Source organism: Periplaneta americana, chromosome 3, assembly GCF_040183065.1.
Source record: "Periplaneta americana isolate PAMFEO1 chromosome 3, P.americana_PAMFEO1_priV1, whole genome shotgun sequence".
In the NCBI taxonomy this organism is placed as follows: Eukaryota; Metazoa; Arthropoda; class Insecta; order Blattodea; family Blattidae; genus Periplaneta; species Periplaneta americana.
Genome location: NC_091119.1, coordinates 205,927,925 through 205,955,346, shown reverse-complemented (window position 1 = coordinate 205,955,346; position 27,422 = coordinate 205,927,925). Strand labels below are relative to the sequence as shown.

The window sequence follows — 27,422 nt, the reverse complement described above, 5'->3', positions numbered from 1 at the left end:
CTGAGTAGTCTTCTCCGCTGGGGTCCACCCATTATGTGCTGCGGTGGCCTCGAACTGGCGACGGAATATCGCCCAAGACGTCGTACCGTCGAACTTCGGCGTCTTGACGTTGTGATGTCTGGCTGAAGGCGATGATTCCGCAGGGCCACTATATGGAGTCCTCAACTCTGTGGCCGTTTCTTGCATGGCACGTCGAACCTCCTCGGCAACTATCTGTTTCTGTTCTCTAGCCTGGCGATCCACCAACGCGAGGATGTGCTTGTTTTCTTCAGCATGTCGGTCCATCAACGTGAGTATGTGCTTGTTTTCCTCGGCGTGTTTTTCCATCACCTCACTCGTCTTGTCCAGCAACTCGCTCGTCTGCTCTTGACGACGCTCGAGATCGCGGATTTTGCCGTCGAAATGGTCTACCTCCTGTCTCAATTCGGTTACTGTCTCGTTTATAGTTGTAAAATTCTTGTTTAGGTTGTCAAGGTCGGCTTTGAGTTCGTCTTTCACGATGGCGACAATTCCATCTACGTGGGCTGAAACGCTTTCAATTTGCGTAGTGACGTCATCTTTCACTCCGCTTATGTCGCCTTTCACTCCGCTTATGTCACTTTTCATCTCCGTTTTCACTTCACTTATGTCGCCTTTCACTTCACTTATGTCGCCCTTCACTTCACTTATGTCACTTTTCATCTCCGTTTTCACTTCACTTATATCGTTCTTCAACTCACTGATGTGCTTGTTCATTTCGTCTTTCATTTCTGCTTTCATTTCCGCGATGGCTTGCAGGATCTGCTGTAGGTTCTCCATTGTCCATAATGTCCCGGTTCTGACACCAATGTGAATTTTATTAGTAACAACAATGTACTGTTAATCTTAACTAATATTTACAAAGCACTATTTACAAATCAGAACTACCAGTTCTCAGTTCACAGTTCTTCTATCTCAGTCACTCGAGTTCACAGTATCTCGAACCACAGACCTTCAGATACAGTTCACTGTACTCGAACTCGGGTCCCTCCAACTGCGGTCCACTGCACTCGAACTCAGGTCCCTCCAACTGCGGTCCACTGCACTCGAACTCAGGCCTTCGGATGCTGGCGCAGATGCGGACGCACACTCGAGTCGAACTCCGGCACACAAGTCTGGCTTGCTTGCTCTGGCTTACTCACTGACTTAATAACTGAAAACTGCAAACTGGAAAACTGCTGTCGTTCCTTCGCGTCCGTAATTTATAGCAACAGCGACGTAGCCTCGAAGGTTCCACGCGTCTCTAGAGATGGCACTCCAGAAAAATCCCGAGCCCTCTCCTCTCTACCAGCACCAGATGCGCGCGCACTCCCGTTCCACTCTCTCGCCGCGTTGGCCCTTTTCCCCTCTCCGCCGCGCGCCATCCCAAGTGCTCCGCGCGATCTTCTCTCTTGCGGGACGCTGGTCGTGAGTTCGAATCTCACGTCGCTGTCACAATATTTATATTTCTTGCATAGATGTAATAGAAAGACATGTTGAATAGAATTCCCCTCCCCCCCTCAAACTACGAACATTGTCAGATCCCTTTACATATAGACTAGATCAATACAAAAAAAATATTTACCCATACTAATTTATGCGAAGGAAGCTTTTAATAGAAAAAGGAGCATCTTCTGCGGACCTCTGAAAGAGACTAGTGAAGTGCTTTGTATGAAGTGTGGCATTGTATGGTGCAGAAACATGGACATTACGACGAAGTGAGGAGAAGCGAATAGAATCATTTGAAATATGGATATAGAGAAGAATGGAGCGTGTAAAGTGGACAGACAGAAGAAGAGTAGGTGAAGAAAGAATGATACTGAAATTGATCCAGGAAGAGGAACAGGAATTGGTTGGGTGACTGGTTGAGAAGAAACTGCCTACTGAAAGATGCACTGGAAGGAATGGTGAACGAGAAAAGAATTCGGGGCAGAAGAAGATATCAGATGATAGACGACATTAGGATATATGGATCATATGAGGAAACAAAGAGGAAGACAGAAAATAGGAAAGACTGGAGGAAGCTGGGTTTGCAGTGAAAGACCTGGCCTTGGGCAGAACACTAAATGAATGAAATGAACTAACTGTAATAATGAAAAATTGCAGCTTATATAAAAATTATAGATGATTGAATAGCCCCAGTCCTAATGAGGTACTGCTTACTTAGCCGGCGTAGTCCATGGAGTGTACAAGGTTATCTCGCATGCCACGTGACAGTGTACTGTAGGTATTCACATCGGATGGCAAACTCATGGTACTCCTCGGGATTTCGTATTACTACAGAATGAGTACGGTAGAGGTGCAGAAATGAATTATACACAATATCAATAACATACTATTTAATTACGTACAGTATTGTTACATTTGATAACATATTCTTCAAGTGTAGATATGCTGTAACAACTGTTACATTCATGTGACTATACACATTCAACCTCTGTAAAATTGTGTATGTAGACATATTTCAAAGCTGTCGGCATATTTACACTGCTGTTTCTTCTAGGCCGCACATTCTTCAGCTGAAAGTAATTGGAAATTTACTTTGTGAATACTGTGTAGGAAAATATGTTCAGCTCAGGAGGTACATTAAAAGCAACACTATAATACTCTGGAGGATTGACATAGACAAATTGAGCCTATTCATATCTGCATCTTATATCTGTATTTACCTTTTTTTTTCAAGATTTTGTAGCATTTTTCCTTTTTATCGCACAAGTAACTATAATTTTTAACTGCATATTATAATTTGAGCCTTGCCCTGTACATAAACGAATAAATATACAGACTGTTAATTCAATATTTTTTGAGATGATAGTAGGCCTATTAATAAAAAAACAAGAAACAAAAGTCATAACAATCACGGGTCGTAAAATTAATGTTTCTCAATATCATAGGTGATATTAAAAGTGCTTTCCATTCATTGTAACCCGTCCTTCCGTCCTACGTCTTAGGGGCTCACATCTTGTTACCTTTTTCTTTCCTGTATTTCCGATATTAAACTCTATACCCAATAAGAAACAAGCAAAGAGCTTACATTAGAATATATGCTGTTTTTACAATACCAGTTTCAAAGCCCTTGTTTCGTACAAAACTTAATTTTAGGGTCCATGCTAATTAGAATTAATTTTGTTGCTTTCATGAATATTGTCACCTCCCAGGATATTGAAAGATATTTTTTTAACGGAAATCACTGTTTCAAGTATCGCTGGCTTGCAAGTTTTTATAAGTACCGAACGTCCACGCGCAGAGCCAATCACCAGATTGGTATTAAATTTGAAGAGCATGAAATTACAAAAACTTTAATAGATCAACGTTTATGTCATCGTAATCATATGAATCGTGAACCAGGGCCTGAACTAGGCTATGGCACTTTGGAACGGCTGCAATGGGGTGTGGGTCCAATACCGACACATCATTCTGAGATGGGAATACGATTAAAGAGGAAGTCGACACAGTTGATTGTTGATATTGTAGTTGGAATCTCCTGGTAGAGGGGCAGAGAAGGCCTGACGGCCTTATCTCTACCAGGTTAAATAAATAAATACTAATACTAATACTAATACGATGAACATCTGGTGAAGGAACGGAAGGAAAAGGTAACATGGGCAAAGAAACTCGAAAACGAAATTCATTGGGATGATATAGAAGTCAGAAAAAGACTATAACTCTAGAAACAAAAATTAATAAACACTCTGTATTCCGAGACATATTAAATAGCGCTCTATTACTAACTTAATGCACAAAAGCAGGAACACAAAACTTCTCATTGGTTTATATTGAAATAAATCGTTCTAATACTTACTTTTTACACGGTATTGTTCTGGACATTTCTGAAATCAGAGAAAAATGTGTACAGTACGAAACTCGTAATTATATTTTAATATAAAAATTATAATATAAAATAAGGGGATATAAAAGAACTTGAAATTTCATAAGTAACTCGCAACCGAGGATATCATTTAAAAGCTATCCTGTTGAACTAAGTACTTCACAAATTTTCGTAATTAAAAAAATAACTACCTTATTAGGCTTTAAATAACATTAAAATTTCTCATTTTGATTTCCACAGTAGGCCTACCTACAAATTTTGAGAAGAAAAATTTGAAATACAGTATAGTAAAATGGTACCATTAAAAGTTGTAAAAAGGTAAAATAAAAAAAAGGTAAAGGTATCCCCGTAACATGCCATGAAGACACTTGGGGGACATGGAGGTAGAGCCCCATGCTTTCCGTGACCTCGGCACTAGAATGAGGTGGTGTGGTCGGCACCACGCTCTGACCGCCTTTTACCCCCGGGAAAGACCCGGTACTCAATTTTATAGGAGGATGAGTGAACCTCGGAGCCGTTCTGAAAGTTTGGCAACGAGAAAAAATCCTGTCACCACTCGGGATCGAAACCCGGACCTTCCAGTCCGTAGCCAGCTGAGCTACCCGGCCACCATTAAAAGGTGTACACTTCTCCCTTAAGTTCCAAAAAGAGTGATAAAGACATGGAGAAAGATAAATATGTATTACTGAATGAATAATAGACCTTAGCATGCAGGCTTTCACGGCCGGTGTCTAGTTGAAACAGAGCTTCCGGGCTAAGATGCCGTGGTCTACTGGTGCTGACGTTACCAGACGTTTCGTCTACTTCTACGGCAGACATCTTCAGTGGTTAGGTATCCTCGGTCGAAGTCTTCTGCTCGGGATACCTGTACAGTTGCTACAGGTATCCCGAGCAGAAGACTTCGACCGAGGATACCTAACCACTGAAGATGTCTGCCGTAGAAGTAGACGAAACGTCTGGTAACGTCAGCACCAGTAGACCACGGCATCTTAGCCCGGAAGCTCTGTTTCAATAATAGACCGTCTCTTAGAAAGCAATAAATGCACAGAAGCAAATGGGATCAAAGGATTTTTATAGACATATTTCAAGTGACAAGCTTAAGGGAATGTCGAGGAAGATTTTGAGAATTTCGAATAATTGCTGTGTCATCTAATATGAAAGACCACTGTCTTTACTTTCACTTACTACAATATTATGTTCAGTTTGTATGGACACGGATCGCGGTACAAGAAATACAGTAGTATGTACAATAATTAATATTTTAGAGCTGTTAGCAATGATTCATAGAAATTTGTGAAAAATCATGTTCAGTCTACGGACTCAACGGGTTGTGGTTGACTGCTTCAATAATATACATCCAGTTTATATAATGTTAGGAGACATGTGCACTGCTAAGAACGACCGAAAATTACATTTCAGAAAGTAACATTCTTCTTTCAGTTAAGAACTTCGCATAGGAAGATCACGTACTCATGAACACTATACTGAAAAAATTATGTTAGAAAAACAGAGAGAGTTTAATAAAGAGACACATTTGGCGTTTATCAATTTCGATAAGGCGTTTGACAAAGTTATCAAGAGTAATCTCACTAGAGATTTTGATTTATCTAGAGAAAATCAAAACTCGAGTGGGATTTAATTGACTATTATATGATGAGAAGAAAGTATATAAAGATTAGAAGTAACGAAGTACTCCAATACAATAAAATATTAATTGGCTTACGAAAATACAACTGTCTTCAAATGTATTATTGTATCATCTCAACATTACGCTAGATGGCAGTAGTGTGTTATGATTAGCTGTATTCCTGTTATCAGTTGTGCCAACTATGGAATCTTCATTGAACTCTGTGGTCGGTTACTAGTCAAGAAGGCTTTGTTGATTTGGTTTCATTTTTATTAAAACATTTGCATTCCACTTCAATCATCCGGGTCCCAGTAATCAACGTCACTAGACAGATGATTTTCAATAAATCTTAGTATTAAACAATCTCTGATACGTGACTATCCATAATATCATAAGGCAGAAGCTATAACAAACATAACCTAAGTAATATAATCAAGTGTTAGAAAAGTTTTAATTAGAGATGATGAAATAAACAAGAAACGTTTTAATTAACGATCATGACATAAAAAATAAACATGAATAATTTTAAAAGAAACAATTGTTGAAAATACAATTTTCAAATTCGAATGTTTTAGTGGTTGGTGGTTCAGTTGATGTTATATTGGACGTGTGCGTAAAAGAAGTGAACTCGTTGATGTACATGGTGTATCCCTCAACTTATTCAGGATTTCCGAATGGTGCTCTTCATATATGACAGTGATCTTTATTAATTCTTGTTCTTGAATGCCAAAATGCGAGTCATATTTGAAAGTGATGTGCATCGACTGGAGTGGTTTGTCATTTTCTGTTGTTTGACGTCCAGACCAGTGCAGTTTGAAATGTTGGCAAACAAAGAAACAAATGCTAGGGTAGTGATAAAAATAAACAAATGTTAGGGACGCGATAAAATTAAACAAATGCTAGGGACGCGATAAAATTGTGCGATAAGCAGCCATGATTGGTTGAAAGACGTCCTTTCGTACCGTTTTATTGGTCAAAAGTAGTCTGACGTAGTAAAAGTGTGATAGTCAGGAAAATCATTTCAAATCCTAATACAAATCGGTGTTCCAAATCAATATCATTAATAAATAGATTAAATATAATAAATATATTTGATAATTAATGCTGTGAAAAATATAATTCAACATGTGAATGAAACAAAATCAGTGGAAATGAATTAATGTGTTCACTGAAACTATAGTCTATCCTCATTACTATTTAATACTCCGGACGAATGGATCATATGATAAGTAAATGGAAAATAACGGAACATTACACTTTCAGTATCAAGCAAAATTTAAAGTTAGATGCATAGGTTGGATAAAAAGTAATGGCATCACTGCTTTCACGTGACGATGGTGCGTTCGAGATTTGCCAGCTGTGTGGACATGAACAAGGACTGTTAGAAGAGCTAGTGCAGCCAGCGGCGACAGTACTCTGTCAATCTACTGCAGTGCGTAGAACGCTGACTTTCATAGGGATAGTGCGAGCGCCCTAAGACCACGTTTACAAAACTAGAGCAACGTTCCTGGATCAAAATTGAAGTGACACGAGGTCGTAGTGCACAAGAATGTTTTCAGGGGCTTCATGAAGCATATGCCGAGGCAGCGTTGCCATATCGCACAGTGGCACGATGGGTTAAAGCGTTCCGGGAAGGCAGGGATGGCGTTCAGGACAATCTCCGTACAGGACGACCCCGCGTGGAGGACAACACAGTTCAACTCCTTGCTTCCCTGTTGGATGCTGATCGCCGATGGACTGCGCGTGAGTTAGCAGCGGAAGTCTGAGTATGTCACAAAACTGTGCTCCACATTCTGCAAGACATTCTGGGTTACCGAGGTTTAACAATGGCACCGCTATGCAGTCGCACAGGCCTTGTTGGACCGGTATCAAAGGAAAGATGACGACTTTCTTGGACGAATCGCCGCTATGGACGAAACCTGGGCTCGCCCATACGAACCAACCAAACTTGAAACATCAATCAAATGAATGGAAGCATCCAGGTTCTTCTCGTCCGAAGAAAGTGCACCCTACACAAAGTGCTGTGAAAGTAATGTTCATTATGGCGTATGACATTGATGGGGTAATACTGCACCACGCTGTACCCCAAGGCAGACGGAAAACGCGGACTACTGGAACATCCACCGTACTCACCGATATGATCCATGCGATTACGATCTTTTCACCAAAGTGAAAGAACCACCCAGTACAATACCTACCGGAGATGAACTTATCCGTGCTTTAGGGCGGTCAATATGGAATATCAACAAAGATGGACGCGCTGATGGTGTACGACGCATTCCAAATATTTGGCAAAAGGTAATAAACAAGGGGGGGGGCAACTATATAGAAGGTACGTGAATGTTATACCCCTGTGAATAAAGCCATGTCAGAAATATCGAACTGTTGCCATTACTTTTTATCCAAACTTAGTATGCTACTGTTTGCAGATGATGTGATAGTCTATTATTGACAGCTTCTGGAGACGACCTTCAACGTTCTGTGTTTCGAACACAACTCATTTCTGTGGTATATGAGATGGAGAGTTCAGTTGATAATACTAATCTAATTGGCTTCGACGGAAAAAGTAATATCCGCAACATAATCTGCGTTTATAATAAACTGTATAACAGATGTAAAATTTTAAATATTTGGTTTGCTATATAATCATGAACTGGAAAAATTTATTTCCACAAAATTGAATTGTTTTAAAAGTACACAGTGAATGTAATTAATAACATCTTCGAACCTTCTCTTCCCCAAAAGCATACAAGATTGAAAACCTATAAAATATTGGCGAGACCAGTTCTCGTGTATGGAAGTCAAGCTAGGACAATGCGTGTGACCAGCACTGAATCACTGCCTGTGAAAAGGAATTTCCAAGAAGAAGAGGGGACTATGCTAAGTTAGACAAGAAGAAAACACACGCGTAGACATGTTGGAAAAATTGAAAATGGATCCTGTTCTAGTGAAAATTCAAAATTACAGACATACTGCAATGAGTATATACCCGGTGGCAGTTTTAACTAATTACACTCAATAATGACAATAATAAACTTATTAATTAAAAATACAATTAATAATAATACTAATAATTAATACCGTACTAACAATAATTAATAATAATAATAATAATAATAATAATAATAATAATAATAATAATAATAACAGGGGAATATCCTAAATTAAATGAAGCGCCATCACTTAAAATAACATTCAAAATAAATCTAATTTGTATCTTAACCCTAAGTTCGAACTAAAACCCACGAGTATGATCTGTTCATATCTGCACAAGTACCTTTCAACACTACACTCATTTCTCTGTCAACTCACTCACTGCACTTGAACTACGACACATTTCACTGATTCTATCCTGATTTCACTAACACTTCAAAAAACATTTCACTGTTCAAATACATTGCACTGCCACTATAAACTATAAAGCTTCACCGACATGAACATGTTTCACTGACACAACACACTTCACTGACACAACACCCTTCACTGACACAATATAATTCTTCACTGATACAACACTTCAATAACAAAATATCATTTACACCCTTTAAATACTGTGTGTAATTACCGTCTATTAGTAAAGTCCTTAAGCCTATTTTTAAATACGTTTTTGATTATTGGTAAAGCCTTTAGTAAGTCTGCAGGTAAAGCATTCCAGTCCCTGATAGTACGATTGAGAAAAGAAAACTTTCCAGTGTCCGTCCTGTCTTCTTTCCATCAATTTATATGAGTGGTCGTTCCTTATATACATTTCTTACATTTCTTATATACACACCTGCAAGAATACCACGCCAAATAATAAACCACCGTCCTTTAGGATAAAGATCTTCGGGCCGTCCGTTGAAACAATGCAGTAACAGGCCACAAGGCCTGATACGTGACAAGAACAAACTTTTTTTTCTTCTGAAAATTTTACAAAATGACATGAACTTGTTCGGGACTAATCTCGTAGCTATTAGCCGTTTGAATATATATTTTTCGTCCCTAACATCAAAATCCTCAGCAATGACAAGTGGACATTGAATACGTAATGACTGTTTAACTTACTTTCTTCAGTTCCCCCATTACACTCTTCGTACAGAGAAACATTCTCTTTCCCATGCAGTCACTTGATCCTGTGAAAGATGAAACCATTAACAAATGAATATTGTAAGTCTGTGCAGTGATTCAAAATGTATTTGTGAAATGGTAGGTGATGAAAGATTACGTTACTTTGAATAAACAGTCTAAATAAATACATCCATAATTCGGGATAGTTCCCGAAAAATTTAAGACCTTTCGCTGTATGTCTAACTTAATGTACTAGCATTGAAATTTAATTTAAGCATTTCGTGATAAGAAATAAGATTCCAAGAAGTCGTTTTATACGTACAAACTTACGCATTCCAAACATCTAACAGTGAATTTGTACCTTAGAAAAGACGGGGTGGTGTTATATCGTATTGATAGTTGGTGTACTTACCCTCACTTTTTTTAAAACAGTCTTTAGCCAATTCATTGACCAAATCCCTCACTTCTTTCTCTTTGTAGCATTGTGACATGGACTCGGCAAGTTTTTCATCAGACACCTCGCCTTTTTCGTCGGCCTAAAATTCATTTATGTGATTGTAAGTACACAATTAGCAAACTGATTTACATTCAGGTATTCATGCAATTTTATTCTTTGTAAGTGTAAATATATAAACTTACCAGTCCCGATTGTTTTACTAGACATTGCATCCCGCCCTGAAAATAAGAAAAAAGGAAATATTAAAATGATTGCATTTAATTAGTGATTTTTTAAAATACGTGAATTGCAGGTATCCGAGAAATTAACATTCTCATGAAAACCTAAACATTAACAACTTATTTTTTCGCAAATTCTTCTATAAAACTATATTTTTTTACTATGATAATAATAATAATAATATTGATAATAATAATAATAATAATAATTATTATTATTATTATTATTATAATGATGATAATGATAATGATAATAATCATGATGATTATAATAATCCCTGGCGCTTGCGTCTTTTAAGGACCCAGACCGACACAGCCGGCTGCTGGCTTCAGCCCACATGACAAAGCAGAGGTGGACGATCATCCAACTAGAATTGAGGTATCGTGTGGTTAGCATGATGATCCCCCAGCCGTTGTAGCTGATTTTCATAATCGAATTTGCCCAAGTGCTTCACGTTGCTGGGTGGGTACCGGTCCCTTACACTGGCCGAAATTTCATTAGAAAATATCTTACCGCATGGGAATTCGAACCAGCGCGGATTCATTCGTGTGGGTCCTAGGCAGAATGCCTTAGAGGACGAAGACACGGCCTGGTCATTACTTTTGCTAGAGAATGATATAAGTATGCCACATTAGTTACAAATGAGTTTTAATTTATATTCTATAACATTTCGGTGTACTTTATACACATATTTATATACCACTAGTGGCTTGTGCAGCAAATGCTGCAAACTAAGTTCATTAGACGTTCAAATAAACATTTTTCAGATTTATTTTCAATGAAGAATACCAGACATTCTGAAAGGTATTTGCTTCCATAGTAATGAAAGATACTCTCTCTCGAGCCAATACTGAAGAGAACCTCGCATATAAATATCTACACCACACCGCCATTAAATATATGAAAAAGACCCAACCCTACTCGATTAATAACTATAAAAATATTTTATTTTTAATAATATTATTATCTTACGTAAGTATTATAGCTTTCAGTAACATATACTATATATAGGGGAGAGTCGGGTAGTATCGGACATCGGGTAATATCGGATAGTGAGATTCTTTCATCTACCACACGATAATAGTACCTGATTGATATGGTTACATTTTTGTGACGTCGCATAGAGAAACGTAACCATGTCATTCAGGTACTTCCATATGGTGGTAGATGAAAGAAACGCACTGTCCGATACTACCCGACTCTCCCCTACTATATAGCCGCCACTCAGTAAAATATAGAAATCAAAATCTAATTTAAGTTATTCTCTACATCTACTAATATAACCCCATACGTTTCACTTTCATATCATCAATATAGCATTAATATGTATAATTAATGAAAAATAGTCACATCATGGCATTAACTACAATAATATTTCATTTCTAATGGTAATAATGACATCAAACCACCTCAAGTTTTGTAGTTTTTAATATCCAATACACAGCTGTACCCAGAAAATTACACACCACAGAATCGAACCTGTAAATTATTTTTAGTAAGTTAAGTTTTTAATAACCAATTTAATTTGAGCTCTAAATATGTCAGCATTCTTGCAGATCATGGCCTTCGTGTAATATTGTTTACTGTAGTGTGTGTTTTGTTTTATTCTGAAATGCAACACGGCCGACTTGATGCTCGCTTCGCTTCTCCTTAGTGCAATTAGCTAGTTCTCAAAACTGACGACAGATGGATTTTGGAAACTAGGAAAATTATGTAGGAAAATTGACATTTCACTGAAAACTACTATTTTTCCGAAAAACTTTGGGTTCCAAGCTTCAAAATGAGGGGCCATTTATTAAAATCCGTTCAGCCGTTTTCCCGTAATTTCCATTACGAGTTAAAATTTTATATATGTATATATATATATATATATATATATATATATATAGATTCTTATTGATACATAACATTCTGTGTGTGATTTTTGCTGAATATTCTGGGCTAACTTTGTTTGAGTTGGTTAATTGCTTACTTACGCATATTTTATCTTCTTTCCCGCCTTCCTTGGAGCCTGAAATATCAGAACGTAGAGCTTTAGCGAATAGTTCTACTTCTACGTAGACAATATTGTTCTATTTACATATTTGAGGCGCTCACCGCACAAATGGCCCAACTCTCAAAATCATATTTCCACTTTACCTGTTTGTAACAGTGCGCGAAATGCGATACACTAACGAAACCTGTGCTGAAATCTCATGGAAAAACTGGGAATGAAGATTAGACCGATTTAAAATTTGAAGAGAACAATATGAGGATAAGCTCAATATGCCAATTTTCTAGCTTGGCCCAATTGTGCGTTCAATTCTTAACACATGTGTTATAATTTTTTTTTAATTTGGTAATATTGCATAGGCCTACTGTACTAAATATGAAAAGAAGTTCCGCATCCTTTCTTCATTTGAAACGAAACAATACAGTCAAATCTATCTATAGCGATATTTAGAGGAACAAAGAAAGGCATTTTTATAAAGATACCGGTATGTATTGTTATAAGGAGATTTTTAGAAATAAGAGTTAAATTGGTAAGAGGCTTTCTATTCAGCTTACTTTGTGAATATTATGGTACAAAGTATTAAACTTATCGATGAAACCCTCTTCATTGTACTGTTCCACATTTTTTTAAAGATATCACTAAACGAAATTTTATATAAGATGAGAGGATGCGAAGGCATTTATTTCACCTTCTACAGGGACATTATTTTATTTTTACTAACATTTTTAATATTAACTTGCCTATACCTCTGGATCAACGCCGTTTGCTACCCCCTTCCACGACTGGAGTTCGATGATACTGGCGTAATATACAAACAAATCATTTCACTAGGTATAGGAGGGAAGAAAAGTAGTTCATCCATTTACGTAAACTATGAAATATTGCGCTTTTGAGCTTGATCATTTTCATTAGGTTTTTGTTTAATCAAAATACAGTACAGTATTAACAATGAGTGTTTTTACTCACGAACTGAGCTGTCCATGTGGACGTACTCATTGTGCAGTGTATATTATACTGTCTACAGGACATTAGCGTACAATATAGAGAATGAAGTTAAATTGACTATAGACTATTGTACGTAATCTCAATTGCCAGTTTCGTCCTTCGTACTAGTAACTCGTGTTGAAATAATTCTGTACCTACTCTACAAAAGGGTACCTTAAGTACTGTAAATTCAATCTTCAGTTCTGCCCGATCCGAAAAGATAAAATTACTCAGACATACTATTTACTGTCCGTCCAAGTGGTTATGTCGTAGGGTCGTAGAAAGGGAGGAAATCACGTGACAGTTAATTACTTAACAAGGCCCTTTTGTTTAAGTTATTTTTAACAGTTGTATAATATTACGTAAACGTCCAATTCCTAACAGAAATTAATGTTTTCAGAAAAGAGCTAAGACAGCCCAGCCACTAGCTGGCGAATAAAAGCTGGTGGAGGAAACCGGGATACGACGTAGGCAAATGAACGACAGGAACTGTTGAAGTGATTCACTTGCTGTCTATTGTACAGTTCTACATTTTTTTTTAAAGAAATCACTTATGCACCAACACACACACACGAGATGAGTGAAACAATTGGGTACTTACTTTTTTTCATTTCTTGCTTGCACGCCTCCATGTGTTCCTTAGCCATCTTCAAAACTGTTTCATTCAGTGTGCCACAGCAGAGCTGTGGAATACAAAGAGGTTGAAATACACTAGCAGTTCCTGTGAATAATCAGCGGGAAATTCATCATTTATGATATAACATTAGGACAATGTTGCAAACAAACAAATGTATAGCAAATGCGTAATGCGAGAGACATTTGAGAAAAGTGGCACTTCTGTCCACGGCCTGCTACTATGGTCTACAGTGTATATTGTTAACGTCGTGCAGTAGCAGGTTTTGGAACGAAATAAATAGAATTGGAGTGTTTTTCCATTCATACCATTTGATGATGATGGTTCATGGCCCACAGAAGACTAAAGGCTGGTTCACAATAAACCGGAAACGAGAATCGGAACGAAAACAAAAACGGTAAAATTGTTAAAATGTGTACATTTAAACATGAGCATTCACAATTAACGAAAAGCTTGCCGGAGCCCGGGATCGGGAACGGAGAGTTGGCCAAGTTTCAACTTTGGCGTTCACGTTTCCGATCACAGCCCACTAGATTCATTCTATTGCCATCTATTGTCGTCGTATATTTTGTAGCAAGAAGACCGTGACATAACCTATGCATTAATTTGTTCTGTGCTGTGCCTCATGGAGCAAGTTTTATTTGATGAGATTCTAATATTGAGTGTTGAGGAAAATCCTCACGTTTACGATAAGCGGCGCGCCTCGTATAAAGATGAGAAAATGAAGGACAATACATGGCTTTCAATAGCTGCATCTTTGAACACCGATCGTAAGTGAATCATATTTTGTTACTGTATTGGTTGTATTACACACTACATATTCACGCTTCAATTCAATAACTACTGTTGTGTCAATTTTTGTTCTATTACAAATGTTTCTTCTCTAATTATTTTACGTTATGGTAGACTTAAAATAGGTTGTGATAATAAAGATGCATGGGCATATTTATAGTACCGTTAAAATTTTGAAGTTGGTTAACCTGTGTTTATGTTGGCTGCCTTGTACTCATGAGAGAACGCCATTGGTCGATTATACACAAATAACATCAGAATGAGTAATATCGACTTTACATATCGTTATTGACATGCATATCGATATGCATAGTCGTCTACGTTCTCGGTTTATTGTGAATCAAAAATTTTCATATTCACGTCCTCTGCTTCTCGTTTTCACTCTGGTTCTCGTTCCCGGTTTATTGTGAACCAGCCTTTAGACGAAAGGAAGAATTTTCGCGGGTGTAGTCATTCAAGCTGGAATGTTTTTCGTCTTGGAGTCTTGAACTATGAATCACCGATTTCAAAGAACAGGGTGGAATGGAGGAGACATAGATAGTTATCTTATACTTTTACACTTTCAGGTTCATTAGAGTTACAGCAGAGTTTAAATAGATTTTACTTATTACGTTTATTATTCAATTTATGATGACATTGCATATACTAGCTGTAATTAAATAGGGAAAAAACCCCTGTTTTAAATGAGGGATCGATATTGAATTGTATTGTATTGTATTGTATTTATTAACATTCCATGGTATTCATACATTGCTTTACAGCTAGAATATGGAACAAGTCAAAAAACTTAATACTATTATAAAGTCTTAATTTATAGTCACAGTCTAGATGAAATATATATACAGACGAGATTTACAATCCAGTCTACTAGTACAACACAAAGTTTTAGTATCAATTTCATGAAGTGTTATTGAATGTCATGAATTCACCCACAGAATAGAAGGCGTGAGAAATTAGGTACTTCTTTAATTTGGCCCTAAATAATCTTATGTTTTGAGTTTCATTTTTTATATCGATAGGGAGGCTATTAAAAATTTTACTGCCATATAACGCACTCCTTTTTGATAGCACGATAGACTTGCCGATGGAGTATGAAAGTCATTTTTTGACGTGTATTTATGCTATGAACTGTTGAATTAGTTACAAAGTTTTCACGATTACATACGAGGAAGATTATTAATGAAAAGATGTACTGACAAGTCATGGGCATTATTTGTAGTTTTTTGAAAATAGTCCTACAAGATTCCCTAGATTTGGCACCTACTATTATTCTAATTACTCTTTTTTTGTAATAGAAATATATTGTTACTATCTGTGGAATTTCCCCAGAATATTATTCCAGAACTCATTACCGAGTGGAAGTATGCAAAGTATATTTTTTTAAGGTATTGATATTTACTATCTTTTGCATAGATCTAATAGCAAAACAAGCTGAATTTAGTTTGGGAGTAATTTCTTTAATATGATTTTTCCAATTTAACACATTATCGATTTTCAAGGCAAGAAATTTGGTTGTCGTTGTTTCTAATAGGGATCTGTTGTTAATGATTGCGCTAGAAATTTGCGAGGTTGAATTTTCACAGGATTTAAATTGAATTATGTTGGTTTTGTTGCAATTTAATACCAATTTATTGACTGAGAACCAGTCACATAGATCATAATATTCTAGTTTGAGTTTTGAAAGAGAACTGACTGGATAAGACTCACAGTTTTAAACTCATATACTAGTCCTTGGAGTCATGACGCTAAAGTTTGGTATCTCAAATCGGCCAAATGTTGATCTCCATTACTGGTGATCGCCGTTGCACTACTTATTTGCGTCAACGCTTAAGTATTGCTATTCAACGCGGAAATGCAATGAGCGTTTTGGGTACTCTTCCAGAGTCCAGCCCTTTGGACGAACTTTTTCTCCTGTAAAATTTATTATCTCTATGTAAATGTTTATATTTAGTTTTCATATATGTGTAATTGTAACGGTGAAAATATTGTTAATCAAATAATTTTTTTTTTCATAAGTGTATATTATTTTTGGGAGCGTTTTTGTATCCGCAAACGCATTATTAATTTGGTTGTAACTTTTATATCACCTTTATGAAGGTAAACACGCTTTGAAATATTTAAGTGGGAAAATCGTCGTATCTCGGTTATTTTGACAAATTTTGTGTACATTTGCAAATGAATTATATCCTAAGTTAGAGAATATTCAAAGAAAATTAAAATATATATATTTCTTCAGAACAAATCTAAGGTTTCCAATATGCAAATTATGAATTATTTTAGGTTAATACAGTGTGTATGTATATAAATTTTACATATATAAATCAAAACTTGTAGTATTAAAAAATTCAAGATTAAGTGTATACCGAAAACATTATGACTCTACGAGCGCAATTATATGGCAGTGAAGTCTGACATTAAAGCGTTTGCAGTTCATATTTCACTTTAGCACCTCCTGCAGAGTAGGATCACTTGATAGCACTAACAGCTTTACTAAGATTAGTTCACACAGTGAGTATTGATAGAACTCACCCTACAAAAATGCAGGATGTCTTTGCCCTTATGGAATTTTATAGGCTGATTATAATTTATATATCTCCTTTTCTAGGGACATAAGACGTTCTCACATTTAAGAACGGAACTTGCATCCACAGAATTTCCCATAACATATTTTCCTCTTTACCAAAGTTTGCTGGAATGTAACATCGACTCTCAATATCGAGGATAAGAAAGTTCAATATCAGTGTCGTCCTGCCTGTACACACACCTTGATATTTCTTTCGAAAGTGATACATATATTAAGCAGTTATGTATGGGTTAGTATTTATTATTACAGGAAGTACAAAGAGATATTGCTGTAATGCTACAAATGTAAATATATTCTGAAATTTTCGCCGAAGTACGAGGTTCCATCATTACTGATTTCGATAGAGCTGTTTTTGCCATGTCCTCTGTTAATTTCTTCTAAACTCTTTAACAAACTTTAGTCATAACCAGTGCAAACAAATAAGTTCTCTGGCGAGAGTTGTATATTGAATATGATGAGCAAACTTTGAAATTTTGACATGTTCATTTTCAGAACTACATTCAGATGCAAAAAGGTATATATCTGCAATGAACAAAATATTTTCTGTGGTGAAGTATTAAAGAGAATTTTTTTTACTATAGATTCATGTAAAATTTCACAATAAAACAATTTTCGTTTATTACAGAGACACATGTTTGTAGTGTTTTCTGAAAATGAGTATGTTAGGTTTTGAAAGTTTGCTCCTCATAATTTATAAACAATTCTTATACATTTAAATAATGAACACAAAATTGCAATTTACTCAAACTCGATTGAGTGGCTTACGTAAGATTTCAACGATAAATGATATGATGCAGAGAATACGAGTATGTTATAATCTCTGGTCAGAGACAGTATGTTATACAATCTGGTTAAAGACAGTATGTAATAGAGAGCGAAGAATATGTTATGTAATTATTATTATTATTATTATTATTATTATTATTATTATTATTATTATTATTATTATTATTATTTCTCAGTTTTAATCCCATTCGTATACAAAATATAAACTTCAAATTAACTATAAAAGGAAGTAGGCTATATGAGAACGGATGGCTTGCAGATTATTGGAAAAACAGTTCAAACATAGAAGATTATTTTTAATTGTGTTGCATCACTTATTGAAAGAAAGTGACAGTGATTTACGTGTGGAAGGAAGAATCATTCAGATAAATGAAGCTATTAGTTTACTTAGCTTAATTGTGTTTTATGGAGCAAAAGATAAAAATTTTATTACACAACGCTATATAAAAAATAAATTTTGGTGCCGATGCATGTTCACTGAAACGAAAACACAAAAGTAGGGTATCATTGAGATGGGCTTTCTAAGACATTCTACAAGAATTTCGATAAGGCATAAAGTGATAAATATTATCAGGTGAGAAAAAATGAGTTACAATATATTAACTTCAAGGAACACAAGAACTGTAGTTCGAATGGCATGAACACGCTGAAGTAAGTAAAGGAAGCCACCTGGAAGAAGATCAAAATCTACAAGGTCTGATGGAGTAAGGGCCAGCATGAAGAAGAGGGATATGAAAGATGCATATTTTCTGGACCGATTTATCTGGAAAAATAAAACTTTTTTTTTAGTAAAATCTGTGTCTACCACAGAAATGTTCCATATAAAACTGTGAAATAGTAATTACATGTATCTGATTGAAATGTACAATTTATAAATGAAGTGAAATGTCTTAATTTTTGAGTGTAGACATTGTCTTTCGTAATAATAATAGTTTTATTTCCCCTGGCAGAGTTAAGGCCATCAGGCCTTCTCTTCCACTCAATGAGGATCAAATCACATATAGAAAAATACATACCGGTATACAAATATTAACTTTAAAATAATAATAAACATAATAAAGTAAAAAAGAGAGATTGAATACATATATACACAATCAGTATTAACTTTAAAATAATAATAATAATAATAATAATAATAATAATAATAATAATAATAATAGTAATATATAATAAAAAGAGAGACTGAATACATAATCACAAACAGGAAAATACATTCTAATATACAATTATTAACTTTAAAAAAAGAATTAATACATATGAATATAATCTCACAACTAAAGGAATAGGACAATTAGTATGATCAGTACAGCACGTGTTACATTGAGACAATGACAATTACATAGATAATAGTGTTAATTGAAAAATAAAGTAATGACTGTGTAAAATAATAATAATTTATTTATTTTATTTATTTAGAATATTAATGTGCAAAACAACAGCACAAGGCCAATTACAGTTTAGCACAAAATAAAAAACAAAACAAAACAGAACAAATGATGATGAGAATGAATGACAGAAAATGGCAGTGAGATGAAATACAATCAATATAATGGTCAACATTAACCATTCACCAAATGCAGCAAAATAAATGGCAATATCTAACAAATAATAAAAGATTTTAAATAACAAGTAAGGATATATCATGCATAAGTAAAATCAAATCAGTTCTTGTCAATTAGCACTTTTAATACACCTGACTATTGGAGAAAGGGATTTAAATAATTTAGTGAAGAAAATTCTTTGCCCACGAAAACCTTTCACAGGAATTCTAAGGTAGGTGTTGTGTACGGGTATAAAAGAATCACAATCAATGACACCATTAATAGCATTATTAAAGAAAGTGTAATCAATATCCTGACGTCTCGAATACAGACTGGTGCAGTTAAAATATTTACTACATAGCTCATAATTTAAAGAAAAGGAGTTGGGTACAAATCTGAATGCACAAAGAGAAATGAATTTTCTTTGGATATTTTCTAGTTTAGCTGAATCAGTAGAAGTAATAGAGTTCCACGCAACAGATGCATATTCTAATTTAGACCTTACTAAAGCATAATATAACGTAAGTATATAATAATAATAATAATAATAATAATAATAATAATAATAATAATAATAATAATAATAATAATAATAATTACTTACAATTGGCTTTTAAGGAACCCGAAGGTTCATTGCCGCCCTCACATAAGCCCGCCATCGGTCCCTATCCTGTGCAAGATTAATCCAGCCCCTATCATCATATCCCTCAAATCCATTTTAATATTATTCTCCCATCTACGTCTCTGCCTCCCCAAAGGTCTTTTTCCCTCCGGCCTCCCGACCAACAATCTATATGCATTCCTGGATTCCCCCATACGTGCTACATGTCCTGCCCATCGCAAACGTCTGGATTTAATGTTCCTAATTATGTCAGGTGAAGAATACAATGCATGCAGTTCTGCGTTGTGTAACTTTCTCCATTCTCCTGTAACTTCATCCCTCTTAGCCCCAAATCTTTTCCTAAGCGCCTTATTCTCAAACACCCTTAACCTATGTTCCTCTCTCAGAGTGAGAGTCCAAGTTTCACAACCATACAGAACAACCGGTAATATAACTGTTTTATAAATTCTAACTTTCAGATTTTTTGACAGCAGACTAGATGATAAAAGCTTCTCAACCGAATAATAACACGCATTTCCCATATTTATTCTGTGTTTAATTTCCTCCCGAGTATCATTTATATTTGGTACTGTTGCTCCAAGATATTTGAATTTTTCCACCCCTTCGAAGGATAAATCTCCAATTTTTATATTTCCATTTCGTACAATATTCTGTTCACGAGACATAATCATATACTTTGTCTTTTCGGGATTTACTTCCAAACCGATCACTTTACTTGCTTCAAGTAAAATTTCCGTGTTTGCCCTAATCGTTTATAATAATAATAATAATAATAATAATAATAATAATAATAATAAATAAATAAATAAATAAATAAATAAAAATTGTACCTAAAAAACTAATTCTGTGCATTTAAAATATTTCTAAACAACCTAATTTTAAACAACTGAGGACTAAGACTACCCCTAATTTCCAGCGGCAGCGAATTCCATGAGCGGGCCATGGCTATTGAGAAAGAACTTGAGTACAGAGATGTCTGATGACGTGGTATTGATAGCAACAGATTGTGCTGTGAACGTGTACTACATGTGCATTTCATATAGCCTACATTCCAGAAACTAATATTTATTTTGAATAGTTAGGGAATCTATGAGCAGTAATATAATTAGCAATCTGATGAAGGAGATGGATTGTTGTGAAATACGTGAAAAGAATGTGTCTCCTTTCTACAATCAGTTTTTTAGACGGCATACCTTGAAATGTCCAGCGCCCCTGGCCACTCTGGACAGAGTAGAGGAGTCCAAGTAGCTGTCCAGCTGTTCTGTGAGGGAAGGCGTGAGACCCATCTCTTCCTCCAGGCCCGCGTCTTGGTGGTTGCTCATTGCTGACATGATGGCTTGCACTGAAACCAGAGGCTTGAACTAAGGTCCACATCGTCAGACGACACGTCATGTTGCAATGTGATTCTTTCCGTTTCGCTGTCGATTTATGTAGAACAACTGGAGAATATTGTGATGTCCACGCAGATATTTCTCATCATAAATGTTACTTTTTATAACCGGGATTTAAAGTACTTTGTTGAATATGATCTAGAACTAAAATTTAGGTTAGGGACCGTACCAGCTAACTATTTATTTAATATCAAAATCATGCAGTTGTATAAGTTGAAATTAATGTTAAAACACTGAACACTAATATTACTCACTAGCCGTACCCGTGCTCTCCGCTGCACCCGTTAGAAATAAATATAAAATAATTACATAATTAAAATAGGACGTTTGATCCAGGGAATATTCGTGTTTAATAGAAGGATAAATTGTTTAATACGTTACTTAATTTAAATTGTATTTAAATTATTAAAATGGGATCATTTTCTTCCAGAGAGCACTCATTTGATGCAATGACAATTCCTTTATCTTTCTTATTTGTTATTACATGCAACCATAGTTTAATGAATGTACAAAATAGCCTATTAAGTTTTCTGTGTATAAGAAGTTATTTTAATCTTACCTGTCCTCGATTCACTCACAAGTTACTGTAATAACATTATAGCATTTTGTCCATCTAGAGAAACTACACTTTCCAATGGTGAAATAACAATTAATTATACAAGTCGGTTAATTTAACATCCGTTATTACTTCATACAAACACAGAAACACTATCTGTAGGCTATCTTTCATAGCTTTCATAGTTGTTGCTGTGCAAGGCCCCTTATAGACGAATTCATTTGTTTTTTATTCATTACACGGCCTTAGATGGCAGTTATTTTAATTTTAAAACTCATTTATCTCATTAAATATCAGTCCTATCAAAATGTTTCAAGGAATAAAACTTATCGCAAATTATTTTTAAAGGAACGTTTGTTATGTAACATTTTTCACAAAAATCAATAATAAGCGAGATATTTCGATTTATTTAATTCAGGCCCCCTTATAACCCCCCTTTTAAATAAAGTATTTTGAATGCCATATAGCCTAAAATGTAAGTTACAACGAACTTAATTCATATTCCACTTTTCATCGATATCCGTTCAGCCATTATCGCGTGAAAAGGTAACAAACATATAGACAGACAGACAGACAGACATACAAACAAAAATTTCAAAAAAGCGATTTTCGGTTTCAGGGTGGTCAATTATATATGTTAGGACCAATCATTTTTGGAAAATCGAAAATTACCAGAAAAATTTCGGCTACAGATTTATTATTAGTATAGATTACATTGGTTTATATCAAAATTAGACATAGAAATTATGGAATCGGATAACACATAGATAAAGATAGTGAAATTGAAGAACGATTATATGAAGGTAAATCAGTTGTAAGTACGAGTATGTTACCTATTGCTTTAAAAAGAATGTGTCTAACTTGTAATTTTAAGTCAATTTTTCTACTATTCCTTTACTGTTTACATTTGTTTTTAAATCTTTTGTATTGCCCCTACTATTATATATGGCCCTTCAAGAATTTCGTTATTCGTTAGTTGTAAGTCATTACTTGTCTTATTATTTTAATTATTGTACTTGTTCCTGAATCACGTATGTAACTTGTAACCGTAAATCATTGCTTGTAATATCCTTTTATTACTCTTAACTGTTCCATTGTTCATGAATTAAGTATTAATTTGAAAGTGGAAGTCAAAATTTGTAATATTAATATACTATTGATTATCTTTTTAGGTCGTGTATTTACTCTGAAACGGTTAGACATTCTTGTATACCTTTCAATTGATTATTCCTCAAACATCTCATTAATCTTTAACAGGATCCATTCTTTCATTAAGGTGCATGCTTCTACATAATTCATGTGAATTGTAACTGTGACCACTATTTTATATTATAATTTTACTATTGTTTATTGGTTATAAAATATGTATTTTGATGCCAACTATAACCCTAATATACCTCAGGGTGAAATAGGGTTTATTAAAGTGGATAATAAAAAAAGTACGAATATGTTCAATGTAATCGTTTCAGAGAAATAAATAACAAAGAAACAAACAAAATGACGATATACTAACCAATAGTACGCAGTATATTGGCATACAGTGCCGAGACCTAATAGTTTTTCTTCTGTGAAAAATGTCTACGAAAATGGACTTCTTGAGATTCGACAAGGTATTCAACATTGAATAGTCATATGAAATAATGGGAAGGAATAGTAGAGTTGTGCACCACCGATTACGAAAAATAGAAATTATATATTGCTATTGAAGTGCACTAATTGTGTGTTATTCTATTACAAGATTATTTTATTACATCACAAGTTTATTACATGTTATTTTATTACATGTTAAAAACGGCTCAGAACTACACTAGTTCACAATAACTCTACAATGGTTTTATACATCTTTTAAATTATATATACAGTATATATATATTGTGACAGCGACGTGAGATTCGAACTCACGACCAGCGTCCCGCAAGAAAGCAGATCGCGCGGAGCACGGAGGAATGGCGCGCGGCGGAGAGGGGAAAGGGCCAACGCGGCGAGAGAGTGGAGCGAGAGTGCGCGCGCAACTGCTGCGTACGCAGTGAATGGGGAACGGACCTTCCCGACTCTTCGAGAAGTCCGTCGAAGTGGATATATCCAGATAATTCTCTACACAACTGTAGAAATTTCTCGCAACTATGATTTTGTTATAAAAGAAGAAGCGCCAGCGAACTAGAGAGAGTTTTTCAGTTATTCAGTCAGTGAGAAAGCCAGAGCAAGGAAGCCAGTCTTGTGCACCGGAGTTCGACTCGAGTGTGCGTCCGCAACTGCGTCAGCAGCCGAAGGCCTGAGTTCGAGTGCAGTGGACCGCAGTTGGAGGGACCTGAGTTCGAGTGCATTGGACCGCAGTTGGAGGGACCCGAGTTCGAGTACAGTGAACTGTCTCTGAAGGTCTGTGGTTCGAGATACTGTGAACTCGAGTGACTGAAATAGAAGAACTGTGAACTGAGAACTGGTAGTTCTGATTTGTAAATAGTGCTTTGTAAATATTAGTTAAGATTAACAGTTCATTGTTGTGCGTAATAGTCCAAGTAAATTGTCATTGTCGTCGGTGGAGTGCTATAACGAATACTGTGTTGAGTGAAGATCCAATTGTTGACGAAAGCGTTTAAGGTGAATTGTAGAAAGGAATTATTGTTGGAAGAATAAAATTCTATTGTTGAGTGGAAATAAATTTACAATATATATATATATATATATATATATATATATATATATATATATATATATATATATGCTACAGATGCTCGTTTTTGCATTGTATATCATCTGTGTTCAATTTGTTTTATATATAATATATATTATACATTATATACTATATATAAATGTGCTTTCCACCTGATGATGACTTTGTAAAAGTCTAAAATATTCGTGGTAATAATATTGTAACATGACATGACAGAAAATTAATTCTGCATTTATATAAAGTTCGATAAGTTGTAGATTGAAATAATTACATAACACAGTATTTTATATACAATTCCAACTTATCTGAAATCAAACCTCAATATGATCTTCAAATTAAAACTATAAGGTGATTTTTAATTAAAATTGAAATTAAAATAGAGAGAAGAATCCAAAAAGGATCGCTGCCCTTGAAAAAGGGGTACCGAGAGGTAACAGCACCTAAATTAATTGTAGATCAACAATATTCTATTTTAAATTTAAATTTTATTTTTATTTAATTTTAATTTATTTTTGGGGGGCAGCTATCCTCGACATGAATTTTTTTTCATATATAGAGCTGTACAGATGGTTATTTACAATTAACAAGGAATGTCTTAAAAATTAATGGCTATATCTTGAAGTTCCAAAAGATCGATATGGAAATGATGAAAGAAATTGATACAAAATCTTGATATAGTGCCCCTTGCACCAAAGAGCAAGCCAATTACTCCCCAGCGACAAACGGGTATGTGGTATTTCTCTTCCAGATAAGGAAAGCAGGGTTCATAATGTCTTTTCTTTTCCAGATATAATAATTTTGTTGTCAACAATAAAGTCGAAGTATGACAATGTTATTTTAAACTCCACGTGGAATCGACATAAGCAAGACATTTCTATTGCTAACGCATCATCGGTAGACATAATATGTTACTGCTTCTTGTGATTGGAGTGGCATCAGAAAAGCCCTAATCAATAAACAAAGTGTTATCACGGTCTACTGTATACAGTCGCGAAGTTTGAGGTGATTTTTTGCAAATCTCGTGGTAAAGCGCTCCAAGCGATTAGCAACTAGAAACAATAGACTGTCCATGGTCGACTTTGGACTGTGTCGTATTTCCATCGAGTGCTAGCTCGTTGCAAATTTCACATTGATGCTTGTGAAATGTTCGTTATTGGTTGTAATGAAAATGTTAATGGCTAAAATACAATAATTGGAATAATAATATTTTACTAGAGACATAGAAAAATTAAGTTTGTTTTAATGAAATTTATTGATCACGTTTTATTTTCAATTCTGGTGGGATTATTATTGCTTAGGCCTACTTTTTTTTTCAAAGGATATGTTTTTAGTTATAGCTGTTAATTTTGTTGTTATTTTTATTTGTTACTTTACTAGAGACGTAGAAAAAGTCTGTTACAATAAAATTTATTGATCACGTTTTATTTCCAATTCTGGTGTGATTATTATTGCTTAACCTCATCCCACTTTGTTAACTACGTAAGCCTACACTACAAGTACCGATACACGTAAGTTACGCCATTAATTCATATTTCCATTATTATTGTTGTAAAGGGAAATGCAAATTAATATTTATTGGTTTCATAGTTAATTATCGCTATAATCTTGAACGAGTGAAGCGATTATAGTAAATTTCAGTTCGTTTTGCACAAACAAAACTAATATCAACCTATTTCTTGCAGGTATTCTGGTGGAATTTAATATACTTCATTAAAATAATAAATTAACTTTATGCATTTAATATTTCAATAATGGAAGGAAGGTGTTGATACTTCCGAAAGAACACAACGAAAGTTTAACATATTTTGTCGTCTACTAGGAGAGAGATCTGCGGTGATGAGGCGATAGTAGCGATCCTAGTGGTGGGCAACTACCGATGTTTGCATTTTTACTACATATTGAGCTTCGCGACTGTATATAGTAGACTGTGGTATTATCTTATCTCGTCAAAGCAAAGCGTCCGCTTTTACAGCGGCTGGGTATTAATTGAACGCGGATATTATACTTACGTTCTTGAGGGTTGTCCACCGCGAATCCACTGACGGCCACACAGATGACTGAGAGGAGGGCTGCGACGATTGGACCCATGGCTGCTGATGGTCAGAACTACGTACAACCGCCCTTTATATAGCAGAGAGTTGTCTGTCACATGATACACAATTAATCATTACTGCCTGCCATAAACGCGAAAGACATTAGAATGGAAAGACATGTCAGCTATGAAAACATGTGATCTGGCTTCTTTTTATTCACTATTCAAATTCAAACCACAATTGACTTCATACATGCCGTGTGAATGAGCATTACATCATTGCAGACTTTACAAAAATGTGTACTACTTGCAAAATTACCTTCCGCTAGCGGTGTGCCTAATGAGCGTACTATAAGTGCCCTTGGACTAGCAAAAATTTCAGACCCAGGAAACGCATTGTGTGGTGAATTCATAAATTGCTTTAAGTACAGGTGAAACACTGATGTTTGCCTTGCCCCAAAATAAAGTCAGATTATTCCTATTAATAATTCGTGTTTCTTGAATCAGAATTTGAGCTGTTTATTTAGATTTGTTTCAATCTTTCTTTAGGTTGTGATGGAATTGCAAAGACTATTCTTACTCCACTAATGTTCCTACAAAAACGTATCATTAAAATTTGTCTGCATTAACGACTTGAACGTCAGACAAAATTCATTTATT

At 35.2% G+C, this 27,422-nt stretch overlaps 1 protein-coding gene across 1 annotated transcript; it reads right to left on the bottom strand.

Moving 5' to 3' along the window:
- Positions 1-2,321: 2,321 nt before the first annotated feature.
- On the bottom strand, positions 2,322-26,824 carry LOC138697177 (uncharacterized). The gene is made up of 9 exons (XM_069822745.1): positions 26,740-26,824; positions 21,306-21,454; positions 13,755-13,836; positions 12,153-12,187; positions 10,140-10,175; positions 9,913-10,036; positions 9,498-9,565; positions 3,800-3,827; positions 2,322-2,516 (listed from the first exon to the last, which is right to left on the bottom strand). Exons 1-9 carry the CDS (start codon positions 26,816-26,818, stop codon positions 2,497-2,499), a joined length of 621 nt encoding a protein of 206 aa, XP_069678846.1. The 5' UTR covers positions 26,819-26,824; the 3' UTR covers positions 2,322-2,496.
- Positions 26,825-27,422: the final 598 nt, after the last annotated feature.

Bases quoted from the DNA above. Each gene is read 5' to 3' on its own strand.
- LOC138697177 (XM_069822745.1), bottom strand. From the start codon at position 26,818: ATGGGTCCAATCGTCGCAGCCCTCCTCTCAGTCATCTGTGTGGCCGTC. The intron at 13,837-21,305 runs GTATGCCGTCTA...TGTATTCCACAG, and splicing joins GGGGCGCTGGACATTTCAAG to CTCTGCTGTGGCACACTGAA. The intron at 10,037-10,139 runs GTAAGTTTATAT...AATGAATTTTAG, and splicing joins TAGTAAAACAATCGGGACTG to GCCGACGAAAAAGGCGAGGT.